The sequence below is a fragment of the Watersipora subatra genome, chromosome 6 (assembly GCF_963576615.1).
Source record: "Watersipora subatra chromosome 6, tzWatSuba1.1, whole genome shotgun sequence".
In the NCBI taxonomy this organism is placed as follows: Eukaryota; Metazoa; Bryozoa; class Gymnolaemata; order Cheilostomatida; family Watersiporidae; genus Watersipora; species Watersipora subatra.
In genome coordinates, this window is record NC_088713.1 from 37,080,022 (window position 1) to 37,106,626 (window position 26,605).

Genomic DNA, 26,605 nt, shown 5'->3' on the forward strand with positions numbered 1-26,605 from the left:
CTTGAGTGCGTGACCCGGCCAGCCCATGACTTATCCAATGAAGCATCAATTGACGAAGGAAAATATTAGCCTTGCAAGTTTTTAACTGCTGTGAATGGTATTCGGGTTACACTTTTTACACCCCTTTTATGGTTTTTACCATGGTCGTCCATGTTGGTTTGCTACATGAACATTTGTTGTGGCGTAAATTGATTTGAAAACATAACTGTTGAAAACTCACTGCTGCTCAACTTGTACATAGAAATAACCTCGAAAAGTTGTTATTTTAAATCTATAGCAATAAGCTGCTAGCATAGGTTACTTACTGCCCATGTAAAATATGCTCATCGGTTTGTTAGAACTAGTTTTAGTGTTTGTATAGCATTACATACCTATCTGTGGAATTTGGTTTCGCTTTTCCCTGGCTATATAGGAAACCCATTGTGTTATTTTTCGGAGTAACACTCGCTCTTAGTAGTAAATGTGAAGTATCTAGTTGTCTAAGGTTTTTCCACTAGCATTCGGTTTCACTAATCTATTTTAGAAAGCTCTCAGCTCGTGGCAGCATGTGATGGGTCAGGTTGTAGATGTCTATGCATTTCTGCTCAGCACGCAGACTCATGGCTTTGTCTCTCATGCTGCTACATTCATAGCGGTGCATACTGACAGGATCTTCCTGGTGAGTTTTTACGCCACTACCCTTGCAAATCCCCATAGCAGGTGCTAGCAAGTGTCTGCCAACTGGTTTTAAATGTCTTGCAAATGCCCTTTTACTCCTGTATTCAATGCCAGTGATCCAATAGCAAATGAGTGAAAGGTTTTAGTGACAGGCTTCTGCAAGGTATGCCAGGTAGTAGCAGACCATATTTAGGACCAGCCCTAACCATGATTCTTTGTACTGATAGCTGCAGGTACTAGCAGGCGCTTGTTGTAATTAGCTTGGCACAGTGAGTTTTCCGAAGTTGTGACTTCTTTATAACTGTAGTTCCATGGATTTCTGTGATTTTTATTTCAGCATTCACTTTCTAGGCTTGCTCTATGACAGTCACAATATAGGTTGCCATATAAGCTACCGTAAAACCTCTAATTGAGCGCCACCTTCATTTGATCGCCACTTTGACATTCTTTGACCTTTGCGAACCCATAATTGCAAATTATCAGTAGAAAGATATCCTCAAAATCGTACTAATAATGACTCGGTTACATCAATAACAGTTAATTTTTTTTTGTTTCTCTTCATATTGAAGGTTGTTTTCTAACTCCAAAGATATTCGTTAAAACTTTAAAAGCAACATCATAAAAATAATTAATAACTGTATCAGGTTAGTAGTAGCTCCTTGTGTAACGCGGTTTTGACACCTCGACGTATGTGAAAAACGGTTTACATTTACGATGATATATGAACGACTCGTTTTAATCTAAAAGTTGTGCTTAATTTTATCATTATTTGTACGAAATGCAATGCATTTAAGTTTTACTCTGCTAAAAATTGTTTAAACACTGATATCGATTAGCTCAGCAGCGCAGAAAAAGAGTTGAGGTAAGAATATATTGTGGAAGGTATTGAACAGCCAAAAGAAGTCGTTCATTCCGTTGAAAGCAACATCAGAAAGCAACTGCTCGAGCAAACGATACTAATACTTTTGTTTCAAAAGTGTTAATTTTTGTTTCTGCATGTATTATTAGTGTGGTTCGTTTATGTCACTTGTTCTTGAATGTGTATTTGTAGCATTTAATAGATTATTATTAATATATAACTCATAAATTTTCAGATTTATAGCATATTATTTGATAGCATCATTGCGGTAATCCGAACTCAGTTTACAATGGATCGACGCTCATAGCTTCTATTGCATATAAAAAACCAGTTTTGGCTGGACACTAGCAAACATATCAATGAGTACAATGAGCTTTTATGCAACTATTAAATATAGTTAAAAGATGAAAATATGCCTTTAAATTTAAAATGAAAAGAAAAAATTTAAAGCTCCAACAAACTGCAAAGCAGCGCACAAGCTATAATATCATGGCAGGATAATTGCAAGCAATAGATATCAACTGGTAGACATATTTCTCGGCTTTTCAAGGCATATTTATTAAGAGGTTTCTGACAAGTCGGAAGTAAGTTAGCAGATTCTTTGCATGTAAAAGGTTTGATGTTGCTCCCGCCGAAGGAGAGTGCAAAATATAGGCGACATTTGCTTCACCCGTAAAAGGGTTAAATTTATCATCCCAAAATTCTGATAAGCTATTTGAAAAATACGTCAGCCTCTATTTGACCGCCATTATAGGAAAGGGGTTGAAAATAGAGTGCCATGACATTCAAGCAGTGGTTTTTACTGTAGCTGTGTTGTTAATAACTTGATGCTTTTAGCTTATGGAGAGATTATCAACAGATCTGAATGATGGCAGCATCGCTGAGCTGAGAGCATTTGTGCACCTCCTCGCTTCCCTCTCCAAACACGAGCACCAGTGGACAACAGAAGCTGGCTGTGCGAAAGTGAAAAAATTACTGGTTAGTCATTGAAGTCAAGCAATTGTCATTAAGCAAGTTAGAGGGAAGTCAAACTATTTTTTGTCAATTGTTATGGTCGATTAGCTACACTTGAGTTATTGTGGTCACACGGTTGCTTATGAGTTACATTAAAGTTGGAAAACATCAGCTCCATGCACCTCTGTTTATGTCATCACTTGTTTCATACTACGTGTGAATTGGAAATGACAAATTTTTGCACAGTTTTATCTCGCTGCTCCCTACCATCGTCTCTTAGTCCTGCAGAAGTCCTGCAACAATATGAGAACAAGGCTGTGCGTTAACCTTTTGTCGTGAGAGGTGATGACAAGCATCTTCAAATATTCATAAAAACTGTCTTATCCACTTTCATTCGGTCATTCGCAGCGTTAAGCGTTCGACCGCTACGTTGTGCGGGAAATCCTTTTTGCTAATTGGTAAACATCGAGTCAGAATGTAGAAAGAAGCAACCACATTTTTGGGAAAACCCTGTATAGTATTCAGGACGTAAATAGACGATGTTTCTGTCCTGAATTCTCATGCGATTTCGAAAGTGTGTGGCCCTGCATATTCTAACTCTGGATCTCTCCGGTGATTGATAGTCTGTCTAGAAGGTGACTATTTGAAATTGAGTCGGAAAATTTCCATCAACAAGAATAAAACATGCGGGTTAGCAACAACACTGCCTGTTTGCTTCGTCTGCGTGGGCTCTGTCAAAGAATGATTAATGGATTGAATCAGTTGCCAAGGCAACCACCTCCTCTCTCTGCTGTATCATTTTAATCTCGCTATCCCAACCGTCAAGATGGTGATCATACCTGGCTTCATGATACCTGTAGTTGCTATTGTAACTGTCATCTGCATCGCTATCTTGATCGTCGATTTCGACTGTCTTTTCCGTTAGGTCGGAGTCTGCTACCTCTCACAAGATTGTGTTGCACTCTTGCACAGGCCTCGAGCTATTCAGCACATTTTGCTGAAGCAACGGGCTGGCAGGCAGAAGGCTACCAAACTGGATGATGTGGACATCTCGTCAACTCGCCAAGGGTAAGTTTATCATTTTCTATTTGTTTTACGATCTAAACTGTCTGGCGATGTTTTATCTGTGCTAGCTGTGGTATTACAGGCTTGCTCATCATAGTTGGAACAATTTGACATGCTAAGTAGGTTTTTCTATCTACAATTGTAGCTGCCTGTTAAGTCCAGTGGGTACTCGCTATTACTGTTCACAGTTGAAAATGTTTGACATCTTTAACAGGTTCTTATTAAGTCAGGGAAGTGAAGTTCATGCGTGATTGCTTATTGTCATGTGTTTAGTGAGTCATATGTATGCCTTATCTCAGCCTCTTATCTGTGGCTAACTTAAATGCAGCAAAAAGTAAATTCACATAACATTTTTGTAAACTAGATTACGTTAAAAATAAACTTATAGAAAGTCTTTGTAGCTTTTATCAAAAAGTATCAGTATTTTTCATCATTGCAATCGTTTTTAATGTTTGAGGTCTTCTGACTGCCAGGGTGTTTCACCATTAAAATCGACAAAATGTGATCGCGGTTCAAACGCTCAGAAGAAAACTAGGTGCAAAGCGATGTCACTAGTTGGGTATCATTGGGATAGCTGATCGTGGCTAGACTGTTCAAGTTGCAGCGTTACGCATCTACTCTGCCGGTCTCTTTGCTACTATAGAGCGTTATAACCACACTTTCACTTTATCTAGTTGATCCTGATTTTAATCTTGAAACATTGTGGCAATCAGATAACCGCAAACATTGAAAACAATCACAAATTATAGAAAAATACCGATACTTTTATATAAAATTTACTAAAACTTTGTGCCAGTTCATCTTTAAGGAACTAACTGTATAATGCATAACAAAGGACTTGGGGAGGACAACTCCATGAGGCACCAACCGACTAAGCATCTACTCCTAACTACAGTTGAACCTCGAGTTTGGTCACCTCAACACACACAATCTTTTTGACAATCGATGCATGGATGTAAGCGAATATTTGTTTTAGTGATCTTGCAATAATCTAGTAATCTTGCAATTGTTGCCGAGTAATCTTCAACACTCATTGTACTAAACTTCTCAAAACGGTGTAGTCCTGTAAGCAGACCAATAAATATGTGTGCCGCTCTCTTTCACATAGTTATGTTATTTGGGATTATATTCAACATTGTTTCATACCTTCCCCTTTTTGTTTAACCCATAAATCTCCAAAAAAGGGTAGTGCGGGTGTTAGAAATAGTGAAAAAGAACAAAGTGACACTTTCTTTAGAGTTACAAGAACAAACAATAGAAAAACATGAGCAAACTTGTTCGTTGTCTTTACAAAATCTCAAAAGGTCTTTAGGATGAAAGTGAACTTGATGCAGAGAAGAGGTTCTAAAACTAGTGAGAATGGAAAGAATCGTCAGGATAATTAATGATAAAATTTTAAAAATTAAATCATGTATAAAAAGCTTTGTTAGTTTGAAGTTTACTACATTAGACTAGCTTAAGACCACCTTAACACCACCTGCTCTAGCACCACCTGCTCTAGCGCCACCTCTGCCTACCCACTGTCCATCATCTGTGTTGCCAAGATTAGACCTCAATTCATCTGTCATGAAGGCAATAGTGACAATGAAACCTCATGTTATTATTACTTTATTTATCTTATACATTATTTAGTTTGTTACATATTTTTTAGAATGTATAAGACTATGTAAATACTTGACCTACATAGCTTTTGAGCAGCGTGACTCATTAAATGAGACACAGGGCATCCTTATAGGAGTACATGCAGCCACACGGATGGTTTTGACATATGAAGCAAATATTAAGGGTTAATTATTTATGCTGGGATTTGACTGTTGTTATAATACGTAGATCAAATAATAATGTTATTGACTCTGCTGAATGAAGCCATACAAATTGTAGGTGTTTAAAGAGGCCTGCACCAAGCCTGGTTGGCTGTTGCATGTTGGGTAGATTTGCATGGGTTGCCATTTGTGCTAACTCAGGCATATATTGGAGTAATATAATGGCCATAGCTTCAGTGAATATGCATCTCGATAACATAATTGGATAGTGGGATCACCAGGTGCTCGCAGTTTTCAGCCTCACATAGGCTCACCTTACTTTTGCAAAACTCCATGTCCTTTCTTAAAAACAGGGTCAGCGCAATTGTTTTATGTTTCTCTGTTGAATGGCTATGGGTCATTAGCAGCGCTGCTGATGAGCTATTTTAGAGCTCCAACAGCATTTCTTTGTTTTTGAATTTGTTTCTGCTGGTAGTCGAGTCATAGCCTTGGTTTTATGATGGTGGCTTGGATGGGCAGTGTTGCAGTAACTATTGTTTACATGGCTACAACTGGTTGGATCTCATTGGAATTTACGCCAGCATTTGGTAGCTTGTATTCAGACAGTCATATGCATGCTTGTTTTTGGAGAAATAGAAAAAAATCTTGCGGTAGAAAAATCCTTGAAATCTCGCTTAGTTGTAAGTACTACTAGTCTACTAGTAACATATTTTAGTTGCAAGTACTACTAGTAATGTACTTTAGCTGTAAGTACTACTAGTAATATACTTTAGCTGTAAGTACTACTAGTAATATACTTTAGTTGCAAGCAGTACTAGTAATATAGTTTAGCTGTAAGTACTACTAGTAATATACTTTAGCTGTAAGTACTACTAGTAATATACTTTAGCTGTAAGTACTACTAGTAATATACTTTAGTTGCAAGTAGTACTAAATATACTTTAGTTGTGGGCACTACTAGTAATATAGTTTAGTTGCAAGTAGTATTAGTAGTATACTTTAGCTGTGAAATAATATAAAAATCAAACATATAAAAACAAAAAATATAATAGGCCGATTCCCTGTTTTGATGTGATGTGATTCATATCTTGATATACATGTATAATGCAACCAGAAGAAGCAAAGGAACTGCATTGGACACTATCATAAACAGGCATCTCTTAGATGTCTGTTTATGCTAGTGTCGAACCTGAGAGGTTTTTAACAAGCTAGCCACATGGTTGACTATTTTTCAGCTCTGGTCAACAGAGCGTAGATAATGGCGTTGGCTCCTGTAATATTATCTATTAGTAATTACGCTTAGTATTTCCTCCTGGAAGAGATAGAATCATATGACCATAACAAGCTGCTTTGCGTAATACACTTGATTGCAGTTCACTGAGATGAGACACAATGGAACTATTACTACTGAGCTTTGTGCTCAATTATAATAATCGCTGAATGCCAGGCGTTGCCCAAGTAATAACAAAGTTTTTGAATAAAAAATCTATTTTTATTTAAAACAATTGTAGAGGTGTTTAAATGTGAAATAATTAGCAAGTAATGGCTAGATAATCTGTTTTGCTACAGTGATTACAATGGAAAAAGATTTCACACTGATACAGTTATTAAAAACTGAGAAAACAAAATAAAAATTATGAATATGTTGAATTCTATTTAACACACTTCTATGTAACAGTGATTACATAGAAGTGTGTATAAAAAGGTTACTGTTGTAACTCAAGTTATCCATCCAACTTTTAAATATGACGGTACCGGTACCTCTCGATACTGGCACAAACGTAAAGATGAGATATTGGACTGTTTTTGTCAATTACTTTGACCCCGAACAAAGAGAATATGTTTGCCCACATGAAAAGCATTTAGCTCTCACAGATTCACTGTGACTGGAACTATGAGTGTAACGGCACATTTGAAATGGCAACGACACAGTTGAAAGTACAACAAGTAAGATGTAATGGTAAAACATTAGCCTTCAAAAAAATTTCCAAAAACACAAATGCAAAAGGTAATATCAATTGATACATGTGTGGACCCTTGCCATTCGTTTTTAATTCGTTTCAGTGTTTATATGGTAAGACAGAAATGTAGTATAGAGAGGTATAGAAACCCACAGCAATTATCTAATACAAATATCTTCTGGTGAAAATCATTAAAGTTTTATATACGTACTGTACATGTTAAAAGTTAGTAACAAACACTATATATATATATATATATATATATATATATATATATATATATATATATATCGATTATTATCACACCAACGGCAAATTAGACAATATGTGGTTGGATGTGGTACTAGTGAGGTTAACAGTGCCAGGTTATGTTATGGCTAAGAAACTAACTGAAAGTTAACCAAATCTAACCATTTGTTTTCAGATTATTACCCACCACGCTTTTCTCCAAATTATAATGTCGAATCTACAACTTGTGAATTGTGTCATATCATGCTCTTGAATGGTGTCATTTTTGTTAATTTTCCTGTAGAATCGCTATTTGTTATCTTGTACTTAACCCCTTTCTGTATAGCCTGCTCGACCTGCTCTCAGAGTGTTCTCTTGTGATGAAGTACTTTACTCCGGACCTCTGTCTCCTTCTCAACGACGTTACATTTGACGTGGCAAGCCACGAGCCGCTTGTTACTTATGGTTTTTCTTCTCCCTCGCTCGAAGTTCGAAACCCTCCCAGTTTTGGCTGCTTTATGAGCACTACAAGCCTCTGTATCAGCCTGTTGACGAAGGTGTGTATCATTTCTTAACTCGTATGGAAATATTGCCTAGGTAAGACAGTATTTTTTTGTTTGGCTAATGCTAGTTTTGTCCGGGGAAATCTTCATAGTGTTATTTGATGTCTTATAAAATAGCATAAAATTGTATGCATTTTATGTTGGTGCTGGTAACTTCTGCAATAAATATGCTTTTGAATTATGCTTATGTTTCAGAGGGGTAGACAACTCTAAATACAGCTTGTTGTTTTGGTAAACCAAAACCACATTCACATTTCAGGCAGTGCCAACTTATATATTCCTTATATTTCCTTATCCATGGTCCGAGTCTTAGCGCGAATATGTGTAACATATTTATTGCTTTTTCACTATGACTTTATTTAGCATTCCAAGTGTCAGCATTGCATAAGACATCCAATGAGCGAGCCGAGCCGCAAGAATATTTGCACTAGTTTCTTAGCAGTATCTAGTTGGGGTATAGGGACATATTATTTCTAGTATAGTCCATGACTTATTTACTGTACTAGGAATGACAACCCTGCATCGAATAGTCACCCATAGATCATTCTCGATATGAATAAATTGATACCAAATAAGTTCCAACTTGACAATAAGTCAATTTTCCAAGATCGTGTGCCCAGTCAGTTTATGAAAGAAGTGTTATTATATTATGATTTGTTAAAATAGGTTTGAATGGAGTCTCACATTTAATAACCAGTTTGGTCGAATTTTATCATCAGTGTTAATGTGTGTAAGTATACCTAAACAATTTTATGAAGTTTATTAGAATATCTTAAGCCTATCTGAGTGTATTTAGTCATTGCAAAAGATGGAGGCGATGTCAGATTCCCAACTTCTATAAAAGAGTGCATGCAATGCACTGTTTCAACGAGGCTTATTAGAGTTTAGGTTTGTCGACAAATAAATATGATCATTTCATGTGACCCGAAGTGTTGGGAATCCTTCCTGATCAGCTTAGGTTTTCTGTTGGATGAAATTACATCAATTTACTATTTCGGTAACTCTCCCTAACCAGAAAAACAATGGGATCTTAAAAGGGGTCTTTAGTCTCAGTTACTCTTTCGCAAAAGTTTCCCTTCAACGTACTTTTACAATCATATTGTTAAAGGCATAAAACAAGACTGAAATCAATATTTGTTCATTACTCGTCGTCTATCACTTGCTGACTAGTCCTGAGCATGAAATTTATCTACGTATATAGGTTTACACTGTATCACCGTATATCAGTGTTAATCACACAATACTTCGGGGAGTGTCTGTGATATCAATGTTCACACAGTCACAAATGCATCCGCGCTTACACTAGCCAAATGTCTGCGGCATCGAGTTATCATTATACAATGTGTTCACGGAAACAACTAAATACTAGTCCTGCAGCAATTGTCATAAAAAAATGGATCGAACAATCCGCGACAGTCGATCATCATCACCAAGTGGTACACATTACACAGACTGTCATGCGTACTCGGCAAACTATCAATAGAGTTATCATTATACAATAGAGTTATCATTATACAATAGAGTTGTTAAAGTGGTACACATTACACAGACTGTCATGCATACTCAGCAAACTATCAATAGAGTTATCATTATACAATAGAGTTATCATTATACAATAGAGTTGTTAAAGTGGTACACATTACACAGACTGTCATGCATACTCGGCAAACTATCGAGGAAGTTTGATAGCTGCAAATTTTCTGGAGGTATCTGAAGTATCCAACATGTTCGCGTTGCATTGACAATGCCTTTGGTTTGCGGGGAGGGGGGGGAAATCATTGATAAATAATCACCTAGAAGTCAACACCAACACATGGTGCCATAGTGTGCACCACCAGCCTTTAGTAAGTTCACACATAATTACTTATCAACATGACAACTCTTGAGTTCCTACTATAGCTAGGGCAGGGTTTCCAACCTTCTCCATTCAGTTCCCCCTTATGCCTTGGCATAAATTTGATTCGTGTTTGGTAAAATTATGATGTGACCCTCAAGGACCTCGATCATAAGTGTGGGTAATAAGCATGTTTAGATAATACTGCAAATTTATGTTTCAGGAATGCTGAACTTGAATAGTAGGTGTTGTCTCTCTTGTTACTGTTAGGTAATCAATAATATACTGCATATGAATAAATTTGATGAGTTTTCAAAACACAAGGTCATGATAAAACATAAATTTGTGATGTTTGTCGGGCAGTTTGCAGTTTTTTTATTGTGTACTATTATTTGCTTACTAAAATTTATTGTTTTTAGAAATAATGTATTACCTAACATTTTGGCTGCCATAATTCTTGCTTTGTGACGATATGAGTTTGCATCTATACCTAGTTTGCATCTATATCCAGTTTGAATGATATGTGGTGGGCTTTTCTTTTATTGATATTTCTGTGCAAGTTTTCTTGTAAATTGTACGGCAGTATTTGGTCAGTCATGTTCTTTTCGATCGTTGCTAGCATAATGATGACAGTACACATCCTTATTTTACCGATATTGTAAAGTATTTATTTTTTGTCAAGTTAGTGTCATGGACAGATGCTCTTTATGGCAGCAATAAGTTATAATGCTTAGCAGTGAAGACATCTATTCCTTTCTTTGTAGAGTGAAAGGTCTCCTTCGAGAAGTCACCTAAGTGATGAGGAAGTAGAGATTATAAGGTGAGCTGACTCATTCCCTCTGTAGTTATGTTGGTTGATGAATGCTGCAACGTCTACTTATAATAAAGGCTTTTCTCACAGCTGTTTCACAAATTTACAGTTAATTTTGTGTGTGATTTAGGCTCTGGCCAGTTAGCCCTCAACAAGCAACTTATTGACCAATCAGGACTGGGTTAACAATTAGGTTATTAACTAACCTTTTAATTATTTCAATGTGATGCTACTGACCAGTCTTGGGAAAGCCTTTTTGTTATATTCTGCTATTCAGTATGTATTTTCATAATATATGTACCGTAAGTCCTTATGCTCAAACCGCGCGGCTTGTTGGGCGCAGCTTCTGGTTCAAGGTCATAAGCCACGGCTAAAGCCAAGTTTTTAAAAATTACGTGAGGCTTAGGGCGGCTTCTCGGTAAATGCGGTCTCTGCTCAGTTTCATGCTATAACCATAGAATCGCAGTCATGATACACTTTCATGTACGGGATTTTGGCGACCTACTCGTTTATTTTCAAGGTCATGTTTATGGAATACTTTATACTAAAGAAGAATTTATCGCTGTTGTTTAACTCACCGCAATCATAGGTTATTAAAACCGTTTCATTCTTGACTGGCATCTTTCCATAAACGTGAAGCCCTCTAACAGCGCAATAAAAATCTAGCTGAGACATGGCAAGTAAGTTCATGATGCAAGGGTTTAGGAATTTTAATTCGAACTTGGAAGTAAAAGAAAATTATTTTTACGTGTACTGATGTAGCCTGTTTTCTTATTCAAAAGGACGGGGGTATGGCGAACCCCTTCTCAATACTCTCGCACCTGAAGGGGTCAAGAACGACAAAACCTCAGTCTTTAGCCGCGGTCTGTGGGCATACGCGGCTTGTTGGAGGATTATTTTTTCTTTCGTCAGTCATCTGGTTTTAAGCACAAGCTGCGCGGCTTGAGCGTGAGGACTTACGGTAATATCTTTTTATCAGTTTTGCATTTAAATAGAAAATTCACTCAAAATACTTTGAAAATTGTAATACAAAAGTTTTTGAGGTCACAAATTTCATCTTGAATGAGTTAGCGTATGCGTAGTTGTTTTGCTGTTGCACTTTGAAGTTTTAGTATTTAAAATTTACCAGACACAGCTTAACATGTAATTTTATATGGCCGATGTTCACTGTTACCATGACGTGCATGCTGAAGATTTAAAGTTGTGCACGTGTTTAGTTACTAGTGTGATAGTGTTTTGATGGACATTTGCATGATCTGTTTGTTAAAGGTCAAAACTGCTTAGCTAATTATTAACCCATAGATCAATAATTAGTGACCCAGTCTTGTCACTTGGAAGCTTAGAAGCATTCGGAACATTAGGGCATTCAGAATGTTCAAATCAAAATAAAACTGCCTGAAGTGTGAAAATGTTTAAAATGGAATAGCTCTCGCAGCATTTTCAAACGCATCATTCGTAAGCATAAAACATTCAGTAAAGATTCGAGAGTTACCAAACTCGCTTGACCAGCGGATTTTTATCATTTTCAGGTTTTGGATGACTTGCATTATGAGTGTCATGATAATGGGGATTAATTGTTCCTTAATTGATAACTCCATTCTAGGGAGTTGAATTAATATTATAATTATAATACTCCCTATCCAATTTATGATTAGTATGTCCGTGGTTTGAGTCATACAAGGACTATTGGTAGTATAGAGAGGACATCCAACCAACAATTGCTTCTGTGTCAAAACACGCAGCATAGCTTTTTCATAGATGTATCAGCCGTTAATTGATCTATGAGTGTATTGGTTAACTCAATGCTTAGCTCCAACCTGATCAGTGCTACACACTAACCCTACTTGTCCATGACACCCTAATCATGGTAACCGTGAGCATCCCCTGTTGCTGGTCCACCGTTTGGTCTCAGCCTATTCTTTTTAATACGCCTCTCTTCTTTCAAGCTGTTATTTGTCTTAATATTTTTATATGTTCTCGATATCTTTGTTTCTTCATTATCGGTTGCGGTTTAACAGTGCCACAGTGCTCTATAGTTTTTTATTGCTGTCAAGTGAGCTAATGATAGTTCATATACCTGTCTGGGAATGTAGCTAACAATCCTCTCTCCATCTGTTATCTTATACGACAGACTCTTTGCCCCATAATGAACTCATTCATTTTAGATCTAAATGCTGTAGGCTTGCTTATACAATTGAATGAAAACCTGCATAAAGATAGCAGATATATGTAGCATTTATCTACGCAGCAAAAAATTGTTTAATTATGTAGGTACCCCGAGTAGGTGGTAATGTTTTTCCAAGTTTGGTTCATCTACCAGAGACCTGAGAGTTCGGCTACTCGCTGCAGCATCATAGCTGTTCCCAATAGCACAATTTCCTGCAATTCATTTGTGTTGGTTGTTGCCTGTATTTGGGCAAGCCACATTTGATGTGCAAGTGTTATTGCGCCCAATACTTCAATGATTATTGGAATTATAGTTGCTCGTACATTGCAGAGTTTTCCGATCTCTTCTCTGGTTGGAGAATATTTCGCCATGTTTTCTTTGTTGGCTATGTTGTAGTCAGTGCGTATATATAAAACTACACAGTATTTTACGACTAAAATTTGTAGTGGCCGCGACACCGCTGCTTCACGCTTGGCACTCATCTGGCTGCAATTGCTCAGAAACTAGTAATAGAATATCGATACACTGGTAGTGAACTAGCCATGAACTAGTCATAAACTGGTTGTGAACTAGTCATAAACTGGTCATACATTTGCCATGACCTGGTCCTGTACTTTTTTGTACTTTGCAAGTATAAAAAGAATTTTTGCTGTAGTTAGCAGGAAAAAAGTTGTTTAGTAGCTTGTATGGGACTGCCTACTTTGTGTGTTAATGTAATTGAAAGACTGTTCAAAAACAAAATTAATCTTACCATCTACTTGACAGGATTGTAAATCATTAAGATGCAATCAGACAAGTCTTTTGTTTCATCCACAGGCTTCATAAGTTATTAAATTCACAGTATTTTAAATAATCAAGCCAAAGTGGTGTATTTCGTTGCGTGACATAAAGGCTTTTTTCATACAAGTTGCTTCATTAGAAAGTTTCTAAAAACAGATTCGTCTGGATTACTGATGATTATATATATATATACTGCTTGTTATGCACTTTCTCTCTGAAGGCTGCACCACCATCGCATTGCAATTTTACTGAACAGATTGTCATTGTCATCAACAAAAGCATCTTCCATAAATACGTACCATGTATCCTTGCATATAAGTTGATTTTAGAATGAGAAAAATTTACCAAACTAAGGAGTGTGCCTTATACGCTCGTAACTCGGCGTTCGCACAATTTTTATTCCTCTTCATACTATTGTGGTTGACAAGTTGAGCATGTTCTGATTCTGACAAGTTACCACTATTACTAGAGCTTAAGGCATTATTATTACTGTTAAACATAAATACTCACTGTCTCTACTACTATTGCTCAATAGATAATCATCAGAAGTCCATTGGTCTGTAATTTGTGAAACCTGCATAGCTGTAATACTTCTGATGATCACCAAAAACCTATAAAAATGCACTTGCAAGGCGAAACTAAGGCGTGAAATTCAAACATGTTTTCCATTGGTTCAACGCAAACAGATGTTTGTTTCCTTTCGATTAAGCAGAGATGTGATAGACTAATTATACAACTATTCACCAATCAAAAACATTTCGTATTAAGCCGTTCCATTTCTGCTAACTTTTGCTTTGATAGGTACATACGGCGGCGCGCTACGATTTATCGGGTCGGTTTATATGCGAACTATATGTAAATTCTCTGATTTCAATTCAGTTTTTGTAGGGACTTCTTGAATGCGAGATACGCTTATGTGTTGGAGATATACAGTTAGCTTAGTTTTGGTGTCTGGTTGTCTGTAGCAAAACACTCACGTGACCCTTTTTTAGAAAGTTTCTCTACATCATTTAAAATTGATATTTCTCTCTAGATGTCTGAATACTGATTACTCTTTCTAGACCACGGCTGCTCTACATATTAGAAGTCACACTCTACCTTATACTCACCCAGGTCATGCTCTACCTGCGATCAGGTGCACTTGGGCTAAAGGAGACAAATATGCTGAAGAGAGAGATTGGCACTGAAATAGTAAGATATATTAGATGTTTTAATAGGATGTGTGTTAATAGGCAGTCGCAAGTAATCAAATACAGTAAACACTGCTATAACATATACTTCCATTAACATTAATTCCAGTTAATCAGTTAATGTAATTAATTTTTTTGTCAAAGTTTTTGCTATTGCTACGTATTTCAGAAAGATTTTCATATAACGTAAAGCGTAAAGTCAGTTTGAGTTATCAAATTTGAAATGAATAACAAGAATCTCACAGTTAGCCTTAAATATATTATCTTTTCGCTTACCGCTCTAGGGAGAGAAGACGACGTGTAGATGCATCTCCATTATATATATAATACAGGGGAACCTTGGTTCTCGAACATAATCTGTTCCAGAAGATTGTTCGAAAACCGAGTTGTTCGAGATCTGAAACAATGATTTGCATTAGAATTAACGTATGTAAATTTTAATCCGATCCAAGCTGAGAAAACAACTTCAGTAAAGTATTTTTTTAGCATTTTACACTATGAACTGTACTGTGTACTACATACTATAAATGAAAACGGGTAGATATAGATCGTGTATCTTTTTAATAAAAGGTTTTGCATCTATGATGATGAAAAACGAAAACAAAAAGTAAAAATTTTGTATGTTTTGCTCTTAAAACATTGAAAACATTCTAGGTTAAGATACAATACCAAAAATTGCAGAAATTGACAATGAAACGGTAAAAAAATGCAACAGATCAGTTACATCAGAAATTGTGTAAAAAGAAAATATAAACAGCGATGACACGTTTACTTTACATCTTTGAAGGAGAATCCTCCAAAACAATTTAGGGTAACTCCACTGGAGGAGTTGTTTCCTTAGCAAATATTTTCGGTAGAGGTACATCGTTCCAGACAGTTTCTTCTTTTTTGTAAAGATTTTATGAAGCTTAACTCGCTTCTCCTCGCATTAATGAATGTTTCCATGCTGTTCCCAGAGCTGTTCCGAACGTTTAATTCTACTGCGCATGCTCCGGTTTGGTCAAGAACCGAATGTATGTTCGAGATCCGAGATGAACAAATCTCAATTTTTTGGTTGAAAACCGAAGCGCTCAAGAACCGAGGTTTCACTGTAGTGCCTTGGTACTCTTGGTTGCCGTGAGAGATCATCAGGTAGGGCGATAACGTGCAGATAATATGTAACTGCTCTATCATTCATAAATACTTAAAAGTGGTCGATTTTGGTACAGACGTCAGAGTTTCGGTCTATCAAACTGAATGTCACGAGTTTGGAGGCTCGCGGCCAGCAATCTTTTATCCTAACCTTTAACCCTGGCTTTAGACAGACATATGAACAGACAGACGATCTAATTATAATAAAGATTATTTGTTACTTTATTTTAGACATATACATATTTTTTTCATTGCAGCATAGGACCTTCTTGTGTGAAAAAAAGTGAAAACATTGATTTAAATTGATATTGAAGGTCTAAGCTATCCTTAACTTAGCGTAGAATTATGGACCCTAAACCAAGTGAAAGTGGTAAGAAAAAAGATAAAAGTTGTAGATTTAAACCAATAATACCACAATTACAGTACAATCAGTTAATTATAAAGTTAAGTCTAGTTTTTTCCTTTACAACGGGTGAAAGGGGTGAGTTTATGAAGATCGTAATACAGATTAGGCAAGTGACAAATGTATATGGACATGATTGTCTGTAGAACGTGAAATCCTCATAACGTAAATGTTACCAGAACGGATTATTTAAGTTGTAGGAGCGTCTACTGTAGTTTATTACTCATGGTTATAACACTGATCAGATGGTGTCTCTGTTCTTTGTACTCTTGCAAAATTTGTCTTTCTCAATATGGCTATATTTTTTGTATCAAATAGTTGTTTGTGGAAGTCATTGCTGGTACCCTTCATAGAGTTAAAAAGATATGTGTAATTGAATTAGGAAGCTGATATGTTTCATAGAGTTGGAAGGTAATGCGTTAATAAAGTATATATTAGTGTTTAAAGAATAGAGAAAGCATAATATTATTATGCTTTATTATTTATCTTGAGGTGTTGACTGATGTTCTAAAAAAAGAATCAAGGAGATTGACCAACCAGAAGCTGAGATATAGCCAGCCAAACACAGGTCTACCAAAAAACATAAGTGTTTTGGTAATCATCAATATATGACGTATGAAATCGACTTGTGTGCCATTGGTCAATTAAACCAACTAATCGCTCTCCTATAACAATCACGGCGTTTTAATTGGTTTAATCCCTGGAAGTATAGAACAATCAAATTGGGCCTAACAATCATTGCTCTGAGAATTCCGAACCAGTCCCTCTGATGTGTAGATTAGTTTTAGAATAAAATAATTACACGCATCTATTATTTCGCAACATTCTGCTATCACTTTCTACAAATTATATTAGTTACATCATTTATTCTATACGCAGTTATATTATTATTTTGTATAATATGCATTATGATTATTATATTAATCATAAAAAATAATCATAGATAAGATAATAGATCAATAGAAAAATCAAAAGTTATCGTTTTCTTTTCTTATAGCAAGAGCAGCACGGTCAAGTTATTTTTTTTTAAGATTATGGCTGTAGTGAACTTACAGTCTGTTAATAGTAACGATAATCATGAAAATCAACTAAATGCTGCAGTAGATACACAATAGAAAAATGATGAATGAACAAAAATTCACATTCTCATTTCTTATTCTAAACGAACTGCAATCGCGAATGTCGCATATAGACTATACACGCGCCGTTCGTTGAACAGAGGGTCTTCGGAGCATATCTGTGGAGATCGAGTTAAAATTTGAAGCACAATAGTCAAAATCTGCTCTTCAGTTTTGAAAAATCACGGCGAGGGGTTGTGGGCAAATGCCTTTACCACACAATGCTTGCTTGATTTTCTTGAGAAACCAGAGCTAGTCTGTAAATTATTTACTATCGCGAGAAGCGTTTCACATCTCGTAGCCAAAACAATCATTATACGTAACGGCGGTAAGGGTGCACAACTCCGGCACATTAACATTAAGTCGATTTCATACGTCACAGTTTTCGAGATTTTCGAAGGGTTTTCCTCTGATTCTTTATTAGGTAGACCTGTGTTTGGCTGGCTATATCTCAGCTTCTAGTGGGTCAATCTTGATTCTTTTTTTAGAACATCAGTCAACACCTCCAAATAACTAATAAAGCATAATAATATTATGCTTTCTCTATTCTTTAAGTACTGCTGAATGTTGTAGTTATATTCAGTAGATATAGTAGCAGTTGGCCTGTGTTTACAATAGGTGTATTGGAAATCCTACATTTACGATACATCTCCGTAAGTTTTTGATCAAATTTGTGCAAGATTCACATTGTCATACCCGTATTGATTTGCATTTAATGGTGGCTCACCTGCAATGTAAATAGCAAAGTAAATAGCCGGAATGAATCAAGTTAAATTCACATACGAAAGTTTATGACCACCTGCAAAAGAACAGGCTATCATGCTGTCAGCACACTTGCAATTATATTCATTTCTGCTGCATTACTAAAATAGCTACACAATCGCATGCTGATTGTCAGCACATTCTCAGTGCTTATGACTTCGTGCCATTACATGATGTGTTACTCAACTCCACCAGTTTATTCATTGCAAAACAACAAGCAGCTGGAGTCCGAGTTCATCAGCAATATGGGTAAAAAAGCTTCACTTTCAGTAGAAGTTGGGGAACAAATGGTAGCTTTTTATGAGATTGGAGATTAACTGAATAAGTTTGATTGGAAGTTTAACTGCGGCTAAGACTATGGTAACAAGCAAACAGCTCGTATTTACTCATTCTCAGATTGCAAGCGTTTTGGTCGACCTCTTTGTGTGTCTTGTAACTACACACAAAGATAATGTTATTATAGACGCAGAGTTATTGCAGCAGCTTGATTGAATGTATTTCCCTTGCCATGTAATGACAGCGATTAAAATCAATGGTGGACACAGTAAGCGCTAAGCCACACCTTACATGTTAAAAGATGTAATGTTTTGTCATATGGTAATGGGTATCCAGACAATTTCCCACCAAAATGCTTTATTTTATTAGCTTATTAAAAGCAGTCCTTCAATGCAGTAAAAACGTTATTTATTCTAAAGCCTAAATTCTGATAAATGGTTGTTCTTAAAGTTTTAACAGCAATTAATAAGAATATCATTATGTACTGAAACTGTAAATTGTATGCTATATATCTCAGTCTAACACATGGCTTTTTGAAAGTCTTTTGTGATGCTCCCTATTCTGGAATTCGGGTCTCGATAAGATTATTAAGTCAGTTATGCTAGTATTTGATTAATTGTGACACTTGTTAACGCTTGATCCTTCAACACGTTCAAACATTTACATTTTGATGGGAGGAAGTAGCGTTAGCTTGCAATCCGCTGTACTAACAAGTTGTTAGTACGAGTTGTTAGTACGAGGTAAACCTTCAACTAAACGATTGTACATTTTTACATGCTAATAGGGAGATGCGGGGCTCGCCTGATATGCCGTTTTCAGCCAGTACAGTCATACCTTGACGTATGAGTGCCCCAACATACAACAAATTTTAGATACGAGTCAAATTTTGAGCATCTTTATGTCTTGAATTGACAAATGTCATGAAAGACAAGTTTGAGAGTATAAGAAACGAGTATAAGAAACGGTTCTTGATTCGGCCGCTAGGTGACGAAGCGCATTTTATTACAGACCATCCCTCGGTAGGTATTTGTTACTTTGTGAGCATAGGTAATAAATTGGAACGATTAAACAATTTTTCCATTGTAATAGCCTGTGATAAGTGATTAAAACATCCTTTGACTGTTTCGTTGGGAAAACCTCTTCAATAGCACCTCTCGCAGCTGGTTCATAATCTACAAGGAAGGTCTTTGGGTTGAGCATGGCGGTTGATAGCGAGGAGTTTTTCTTTTGGTTTCACTAGCATGTAGCCTTCATAAACAAGCTTCATTAGACCATGTTCACTGTCAGTGAACTCCATGATTGGTACTCGATGTATTGATGAGATATCGATGTAGTGACTATTGGGAATAAAGTGCCCTTTTCGCTCCAAATTTTTATTGCACTTTGAACAAAAATAAAAATGTGCTGGAATATCAAGCAACAGAAATGTTTTTAAAATTGTTATTTGAGAGGGTGGCAGTTGTTTTACGGGTGCAGTTGTGTTGGGGGATAATTATCCGGGTGGTAATTTTACTAGGAACAGCTGTCCTCGCGCCATAGTAATGGATTCCATGATGATGCACCAAATAAAAGCGGTAGGGATTTCACTGGATTTAACAATTGTACTGATAATCTTTTATATAACTAGTATATTAAGGGTTCAATTGTACATGTTTTATTACATCTCCCTTTTAGCTTATACTCGAATGTATCCAATGTACCTTCAGTTCATTGATTAATAGTTTTGGTTTGACTTACAGAATGCCTGCATACTCGGCATGCAGAGATATTACAGAAAGCTAACTCCTGCGAGTCCTGGAAATCGTGGTATGACAACTCCATCAACAGGCGGTAGTACCCCATCATTCTCTAGCTCAGCATCACGCTCTCCTAGAAGGCGCAGCATGCACAGTCCTGCCATCGCTTCAGTTCTCGCAGAAAATGGGCTATACAAGCTGGCGGACCAGTTTGTGAAAGACATACTAAAATAGTTTTTGTTCAAGTCTTTGAGAATGGGACAGAGGTTATACGGCTACTGATATAAAAGTCTTGTAATATTTTATAGAATTTAGTGGTTTTACAGTCTTTTCTTGACTTGCTAATTTTCTCACGTTTAAGGCCATATTATAATAGTAAGGAAGTATGCTATTTTATGATCTGAAATATGCTATAATTGTTTGTCCGACAGCTAAGTGAATTTGTTTGACCTTGAAAAGGCTTCAAACTAGCACCATCCACCATTGTGGAGAGTATTAGTAAGGACTAGTTACATTATATAATATCCTTCATCAATTGTAACATGATATAGTCGTATTATTGCTGTATGTCACTTGCGTCATTCTACTCTCTTATATGAATAATATTTTGAACGGTCATTTTAGCAAATATAAAGTTTATGGCAAGGTTGTCACTCTATTGATGTAGGTGCGTGTATAAATTGCCTTCAAAATGTACAAAAATGCATAAATCGTTAATGGAATAATTTGGCATTCTCAATGAAAATATATAAAAAGTATCTCATAGAAAAGTAGCAAAGTTCAATCTGTTTAAAAATGGATGAAAATTCACCAAACAGCCTGTGTTTAATTTGGAAGGGAGTGTTCTCTGCTCTAAATCTAGCAATTTAGAAACAAGATAAAACAAGATTACAGAAATTGGCACTTGATGCCTTTTTGTCCAGGTACTTGACAATTGACTTTACAGAGCCAGGGACACAGGAAAATTTTCTAGAGAAGATTTGTGACAATAGTAATAATAAATTCCAAATAAAACAAAGTGGAAAAAATTATGGGTGACTCTTTGATCTCTAAAATATTGTTACTTATGAATTGTTCCTTGCAATACAGAGGTTTAGGGGTTTGAGGTTTTGCATATTAAAGATTTATTGGCAGAATTTTCTGGTTCTTCAATCACGATTTCATTCAGTTTGCTTCAAAAGCTTAGAAATATTCACAAACTCTCCTACTTATCTGTCCCTGCCTTATTTTTAATGTTTGTGATCCCAAACTGGTCAAAACGGCACCCCACGTGGCTATCCACCAGTATGACTGTTTCTTACTGATTTTATATTTGTATGCTTAATTCACTCGCGCTTATTTTCAACCTTGGTTGACCCAATTTCAAGGACTGGACATATCGCTGCAGCTGTATCAGTGAGCTTCTTCCAGCTGCTCTTCAAGTAGCCTTTACCTGGGCCAGTCTCATGTCAATTGTCAATTCATAGTGATGCGGTTGACATTACATTTTCCTTTGCACCACACAAGAAGGAAATTGGTGAACTTGCTGAAAGCTTTTGGTGAACTTGTGAAATGTGTCTTTGCAAACCACAGGTTTTCACTGGCAGTGAAGCAACTACGTGTTGTTATTAGTAGTGATGATGGTCCTAGTTAATCATCAGGGCTGCTCTACAAAAATATTTAATGGTTTTCAACATTATCTTTAATGCAATAGTTGAGCATCACAATTTTGTTCAACCATAGTAGAGTAACAACTAAACCGTGAAAACCTGAACGATTTGCTTCTATTAGTGATAGTAGCAATAGAAAAATATGCATTAGTTAACTGCTGCTGTTGTAATTTCAGCTAAAATAGAAAATTATAAAACTCAGCAGTTGGTACTTCTACTACAGAAAAAAATTATGTTTAAGCTCAAGTTTTCATGAAACCTTAATTCACTTTTTGGCATCCTTGCTAGTTGCTAGACTTTATTCTCTCTTACTCTTCTTTTGTATGCACCTACATGTAGAACAGTAAAGTGGTGTGCCTAACCAACTTCTAATAAATATTGCTTCAATGCTACATTGTGTTTCAAACTTGTATAATTGAATATCAGTTTGTGATTGATCCTCACACATATTGGTTAGATTCGAGTTCATGAACTGCCTCAGGTAGAAAGCTATTGTCATAAACAGACCTTCCGCACAATACCTTTTCAATCGGTAAAATTACCTGTATGCTTATCACGGACTCAGTAAAGGCTTTTTGATGAAGCAGGTATTGTTGGTTTATATATTAGAGCAATTCGAATGCTCTCGTAAGGAAATGATTTTGAGATTGAATATTTTTGATAGGTGGGGTAAGTGGGTAGTAGCTAATGCTATGATAGAACAGCTAAAGCTGGGCTCTCACTCCACCATAAGGAGCGGCGGTAGTGCAACCGGCCGGTTGCTGAGAACCAGCGGGCCAACGGCAATTTTGTTGCCGGCGCCGGCAAAGCTCAGTGAGTTGAAGGTTTCTACAGTCCCTGGCATTGGTTGCAGTGAGAACTGCACCTAAGGCCGGAGACCATAGAACATCCTGCAACCTAGTCTTAGGTTGCAGGATGTTGCTAGTAGTGAGAACTGTGCACCGGCAGCTCGCACTCAGAATGCATTTTGCGTGAGATTTCCACGAATGGTTATGTACAAAAATTTAGCAATACACTGTAAACCATGCTCATTCCACACGCTGTTATGTACCTACTATTTTCTCTCTCATCACTGATGGTTGTTATAGTATCCAGCAATGGCTTATCAGATTAGCAGTGAAGATCACATGGAAAACATCAAACTATATCCATGCATTTACGATAAGGAGACTAATGATTACTGGAACAAGCGAATGGAAGAGAATGCTTGGAACGAGAAGGCAAGTCATCTGAAAGTAGAACAGGAACACATTACCGCATTACAGGCTAGATACAATATTATACAAAATAAATTTGGCAATTTATTCTTTTCGTGGGCGTACCTTGTGTTTCCCTTTGTTCCCAGGGTTAAAGGAATTAATATGACTTTGACCCAGAAATATTTGTTGTATCCCAAGTCCACGCATAAAAGACACTGTTGTCTAGAAGCAGACGATACTTCATTGCGTGATCATCGTCGCTACCATAGGCGCTGAGAACATACAGCCATCTCAAGTACCGCTGATGACCGCAGGGACACCGACGGCTGTTTACAATAGGGTGAAAACCAGGCTTCACAAATGGACTACTGGCACTACAAATAGATCGTCTTTGTGTACTGTAGCTCGCAGATGATAACGTTGAAATTCCCTATCGCGTGTAGCACAGTAACCGCCGTAACATTATTTTGGTAAGTGGGTAAGGATTTAGAAAGCGCCTTCAGTTTTATATATGTTTGCTAAAAATATTGATGTATTATAAACATTTCAATCTACCAGATGACGCTGTTCATTCAAATTATTCTCAATGAGAGGTTCGTTTGATGTTTTAATCACGTGCAACACAACGGAAAGCTGGGAATAGTCCATCGTATCAATAATTATTTCCAATGAAGTTCATATAGGTTTTTATGATAAAACTTTTTTATGTACAAACAAGTCGTTCGTGACACTATAGTGTATTGTGAAGAAGGATGACAATTTTCCATTAAGAAAAAATCAAAGAAAAATTTTTCCTGCGACACCAAGTTCCATGGCAGCATTGGCATCTTCATATCTGCCTGTGCATATTTCCGGATTACAAATATAGCCAATTTTCCCTTCCCAGAGGAGAAAGGATTTCAGACTCTATTTGATGGGTGGTGTCTTACTGTAATGTCTAATAAACAAATGATTTTTTGCTGGAATCATCCATTTATTTAAGAAAGTTGCTGCTCTGGAACATTTAAGTGTCTAAATTCTTTCAGCAGGTTAACAAGAATGGGTTCGTTTTGTGGATTTTTTCATTTTTGTCAAGGCTGGGTTGTTTTCATCAACACAATGCAGCATGGACCAGATAGCAAGGAAACTATCTTGAGACATTGTTTTAAAAAAAGCCAGAGGTGTGATGTTGCTCAAAATGAAAATAGGACTCATATCAATCCTTGTGCGCAATCATCTCCAGTAATGTTTTTATTCCAAGAAAGGCCTTGAGCTCAGAGAAGGACAAATTTTTGAATAGTTTAGCCAATTAATTAATAGAATTTGCCACTCTGACAACTGCAGCTTGTCAGTTAGTCGTTACTACAACTAGATTCTACAAATACTCAGCCCAGAAAATCTCAAAGCAATTCAAAGGTGTGGCATCATTGAAAAAGTCAGTCGGTAAGTTCCTTATGCCAGGGTTTTCATTGGGAGTAAATGATAACTATTGAAAAGTAGCAGGATTTACACTTCATCTAAGAGTACCTCCATTGGTTGCTGGTCGATAATTCTGGCTCCTGCCTTGACCACCCCTATGCCTGTCTACAGAGCCTAGACCTGAATCACCTCCGTCCTGATTATTCCTATGTCTGCATGTTCTTCTTTTAGCCCTTTCAGGTATTGAGGAAGCTGCGCTATCACCATCAGAGATATGATGATTTTTGGCACCAGCAGAACTTTCGTGTCCGGCTACCTGTCTTGGGTATTCCCAATTCCGAGCTCAGTAAAAATGGTTGAAGAATTATAAAATCGATTTGATTTTATAATTCTTCAACCATTTTTATTAAGTGAAAATCAAGCACACCTTGATTTTCACTTTCTGACTCAAAATCATCATCAAAATTATAATTAGAATCACATGACTCTTCATCTGCATCACTATCGTTTATCGCATCCAACACCTGAATCATGTCAAGTGTTTTAGCCATATCGTCATCGGAAAGTTGTTATAAAATAAAATTGATTATTCTTAAATCGGCTTGTTTTTTTATCCCTTTCAGTTATTGGAGGAGCTGCTCTATTACTATCAGAGCTATGATGATTATCGTCACCTGCCTGACCTCCGTGTTTGACTATGGCGTCTTAGGAATTCCCATTTCCACGCTTGGTAAAATGTTTGAAAAATTATAAAATCTGTCGTGCACACCTTCATCACCACTTTTTGACTCAAAATCATCAGCAAAATTATAGTTAGAATCACATCTCTTCATCTGCGTTATCTGTCGCATCCATTACCTAAATTGTATCCAGTTTTTTAGCCATATCGTTGTGGAAAAATTGTTGCAATAATGACGGTATTTCGTAAATATTTTTGAAAATGCTAAAAATGGATGTAACAATTTTCGGTCTAATGCTCTATGCAAGAATTAAATTGATTGGTTTGCGTCGTTGCTTAGAAACAACAATTGTAAACAGAGCTATGCCAATGCAAGCAATCTAGCCGTTAGGGTTTCTGACACACCCTGCGTAATGCCGGAATACCTCTGTTAAGGTTGAAAGGGTTAATAAACTAGTTAATTAGTTCATACAAGTTAATTAACATTAGTAGCTAGCCTATAATAGTTAATATATAATATTAATATAAGATAGTTATATATTCTATAATATAGCTGTGATGGTTGACTGATAACTAGTCATACACTGAGATGCCTGGTTGACTTATATCGTAACAAATATTGTACGTGTTCAATACGAACAATATTCCGATATTACCGTTCTGCCGCAAAGATGATATACAAAATTATTTGATTCTAATAATTGCTCCATATGTTGAGGCTGTCATTCAATGTAAAAGTCTAGTTATTCTTTTCAATTCACTCTAGACCTCCAAAAAGCTAAAGTAGATGCATTAAATGAAGCATCACAGTTGAATGGGAGAAAACTGCAAATAAAACCTAGATTTTTGATTAAAAAGCAAAATTAATTAAGCGATATTTAGTGGAATGAAGCATTACTTGTTGCTTTATCCTTGACTCACTCGAGCAAAAGTCTAGCCTCAGAAATGCATTGGCTCAAAGATAAAGTGATTGAAATACATTGCATAGTGTCAAGTTACTCTAACTTACCCTAAAAACCCCTCTACCCATACAAGTAGTCTGTTTTACCTACAAATTATAATATATTGAGAAACTTTGGCCATTGTACATTGGAAATTACTTGATTAACCAATACAAATAATTTTTAAAATTAGTATTGCTCGGTATGGAACTTAAACAGTCAGATTTCTGATAGCTGGCGACCTAGCTAAAAGGTTTTTTTTGTACTTAACAAGCATAACCTCAATGATGACCAGTCTATACCTTACTTCGTGTTGAAAACTATAAACATTTGGCTTCATTACTTTGGCTAAAGTGTACCCTTGTTACAGTTAACTTCCTGTACAAGTTACCACATTTGTCTCTGGGGGATTGACATGTAACAAGCTACGAGCAATTTTAAATAGTTTATATACCTTTCATAAAAAACTGAAATTATTTTA

At 36.4% G+C, this 26,605-nt stretch overlaps 2 protein-coding genes across 2 annotated transcripts in view; both read left to right on the forward strand.

The window, feature by feature from the left end:
• Positions 1-3,786, forward strand: part of LOC137398228 (nucleoporin NUP188-like) — a 101,179-nt gene extending 97,393 nt beyond the window's left edge. The window contains exons 31-34 of the mRNA XM_068084335.1: positions 524-658; positions 2,354-2,494; positions 3,396-3,538; positions 3,750-3,786. Of these exons, the coding sequence (XP_067940436.1) occupies positions 524-658; positions 2,354-2,494; positions 3,396-3,538; positions 3,750-3,786 (456 nt within the window). The remainder of the gene's footprint in view (positions 1-523; positions 659-2,353; positions 2,495-3,395; positions 3,539-3,749) is intronic.
• On the forward strand, positions 3,274-20,828 carry LOC137398666 (nucleoporin NUP188-like). Its single transcript, XM_068084851.1, has 5 exons — positions 3,274-3,538; positions 7,834-8,044; positions 10,649-10,704; positions 14,704-14,833; positions 20,262-20,828. The coding sequence occupies exons 2-5, from the start codon at positions 7,868-7,870 to the stop codon at positions 20,490-20,492; spliced, it is 594 nt and encodes a 197-aa protein (XP_067940952.1). The 5' UTR covers positions 3,274-3,538; positions 7,834-7,867; the 3' UTR covers positions 20,493-20,828.
• The last annotated feature ends 5,777 nt before the right edge of the window (positions 20,829-26,605 follow it).

Coding starts and splice junctions, on each gene's coding strand:
- LOC137398666 (XM_068084851.1), top strand. CDS start 7,868: ATGAAGTACTTTACTCCGGACCTCTGTCTCCTTCTCAACGACGTTACA. Junction 10,705..14,703: donor GAGGAAGTAGAGATTATAAG/GTGAGCTGACTC, acceptor TACTCTTTCTAG/ACCACGGCTGCTCTACATAT. Junction 14,834..20,261: donor GAGAGATTGGCACTGAAATA/GTAAGATATATT, acceptor TTTGACTTACAG/AATGCCTGCATACTCGGCAT.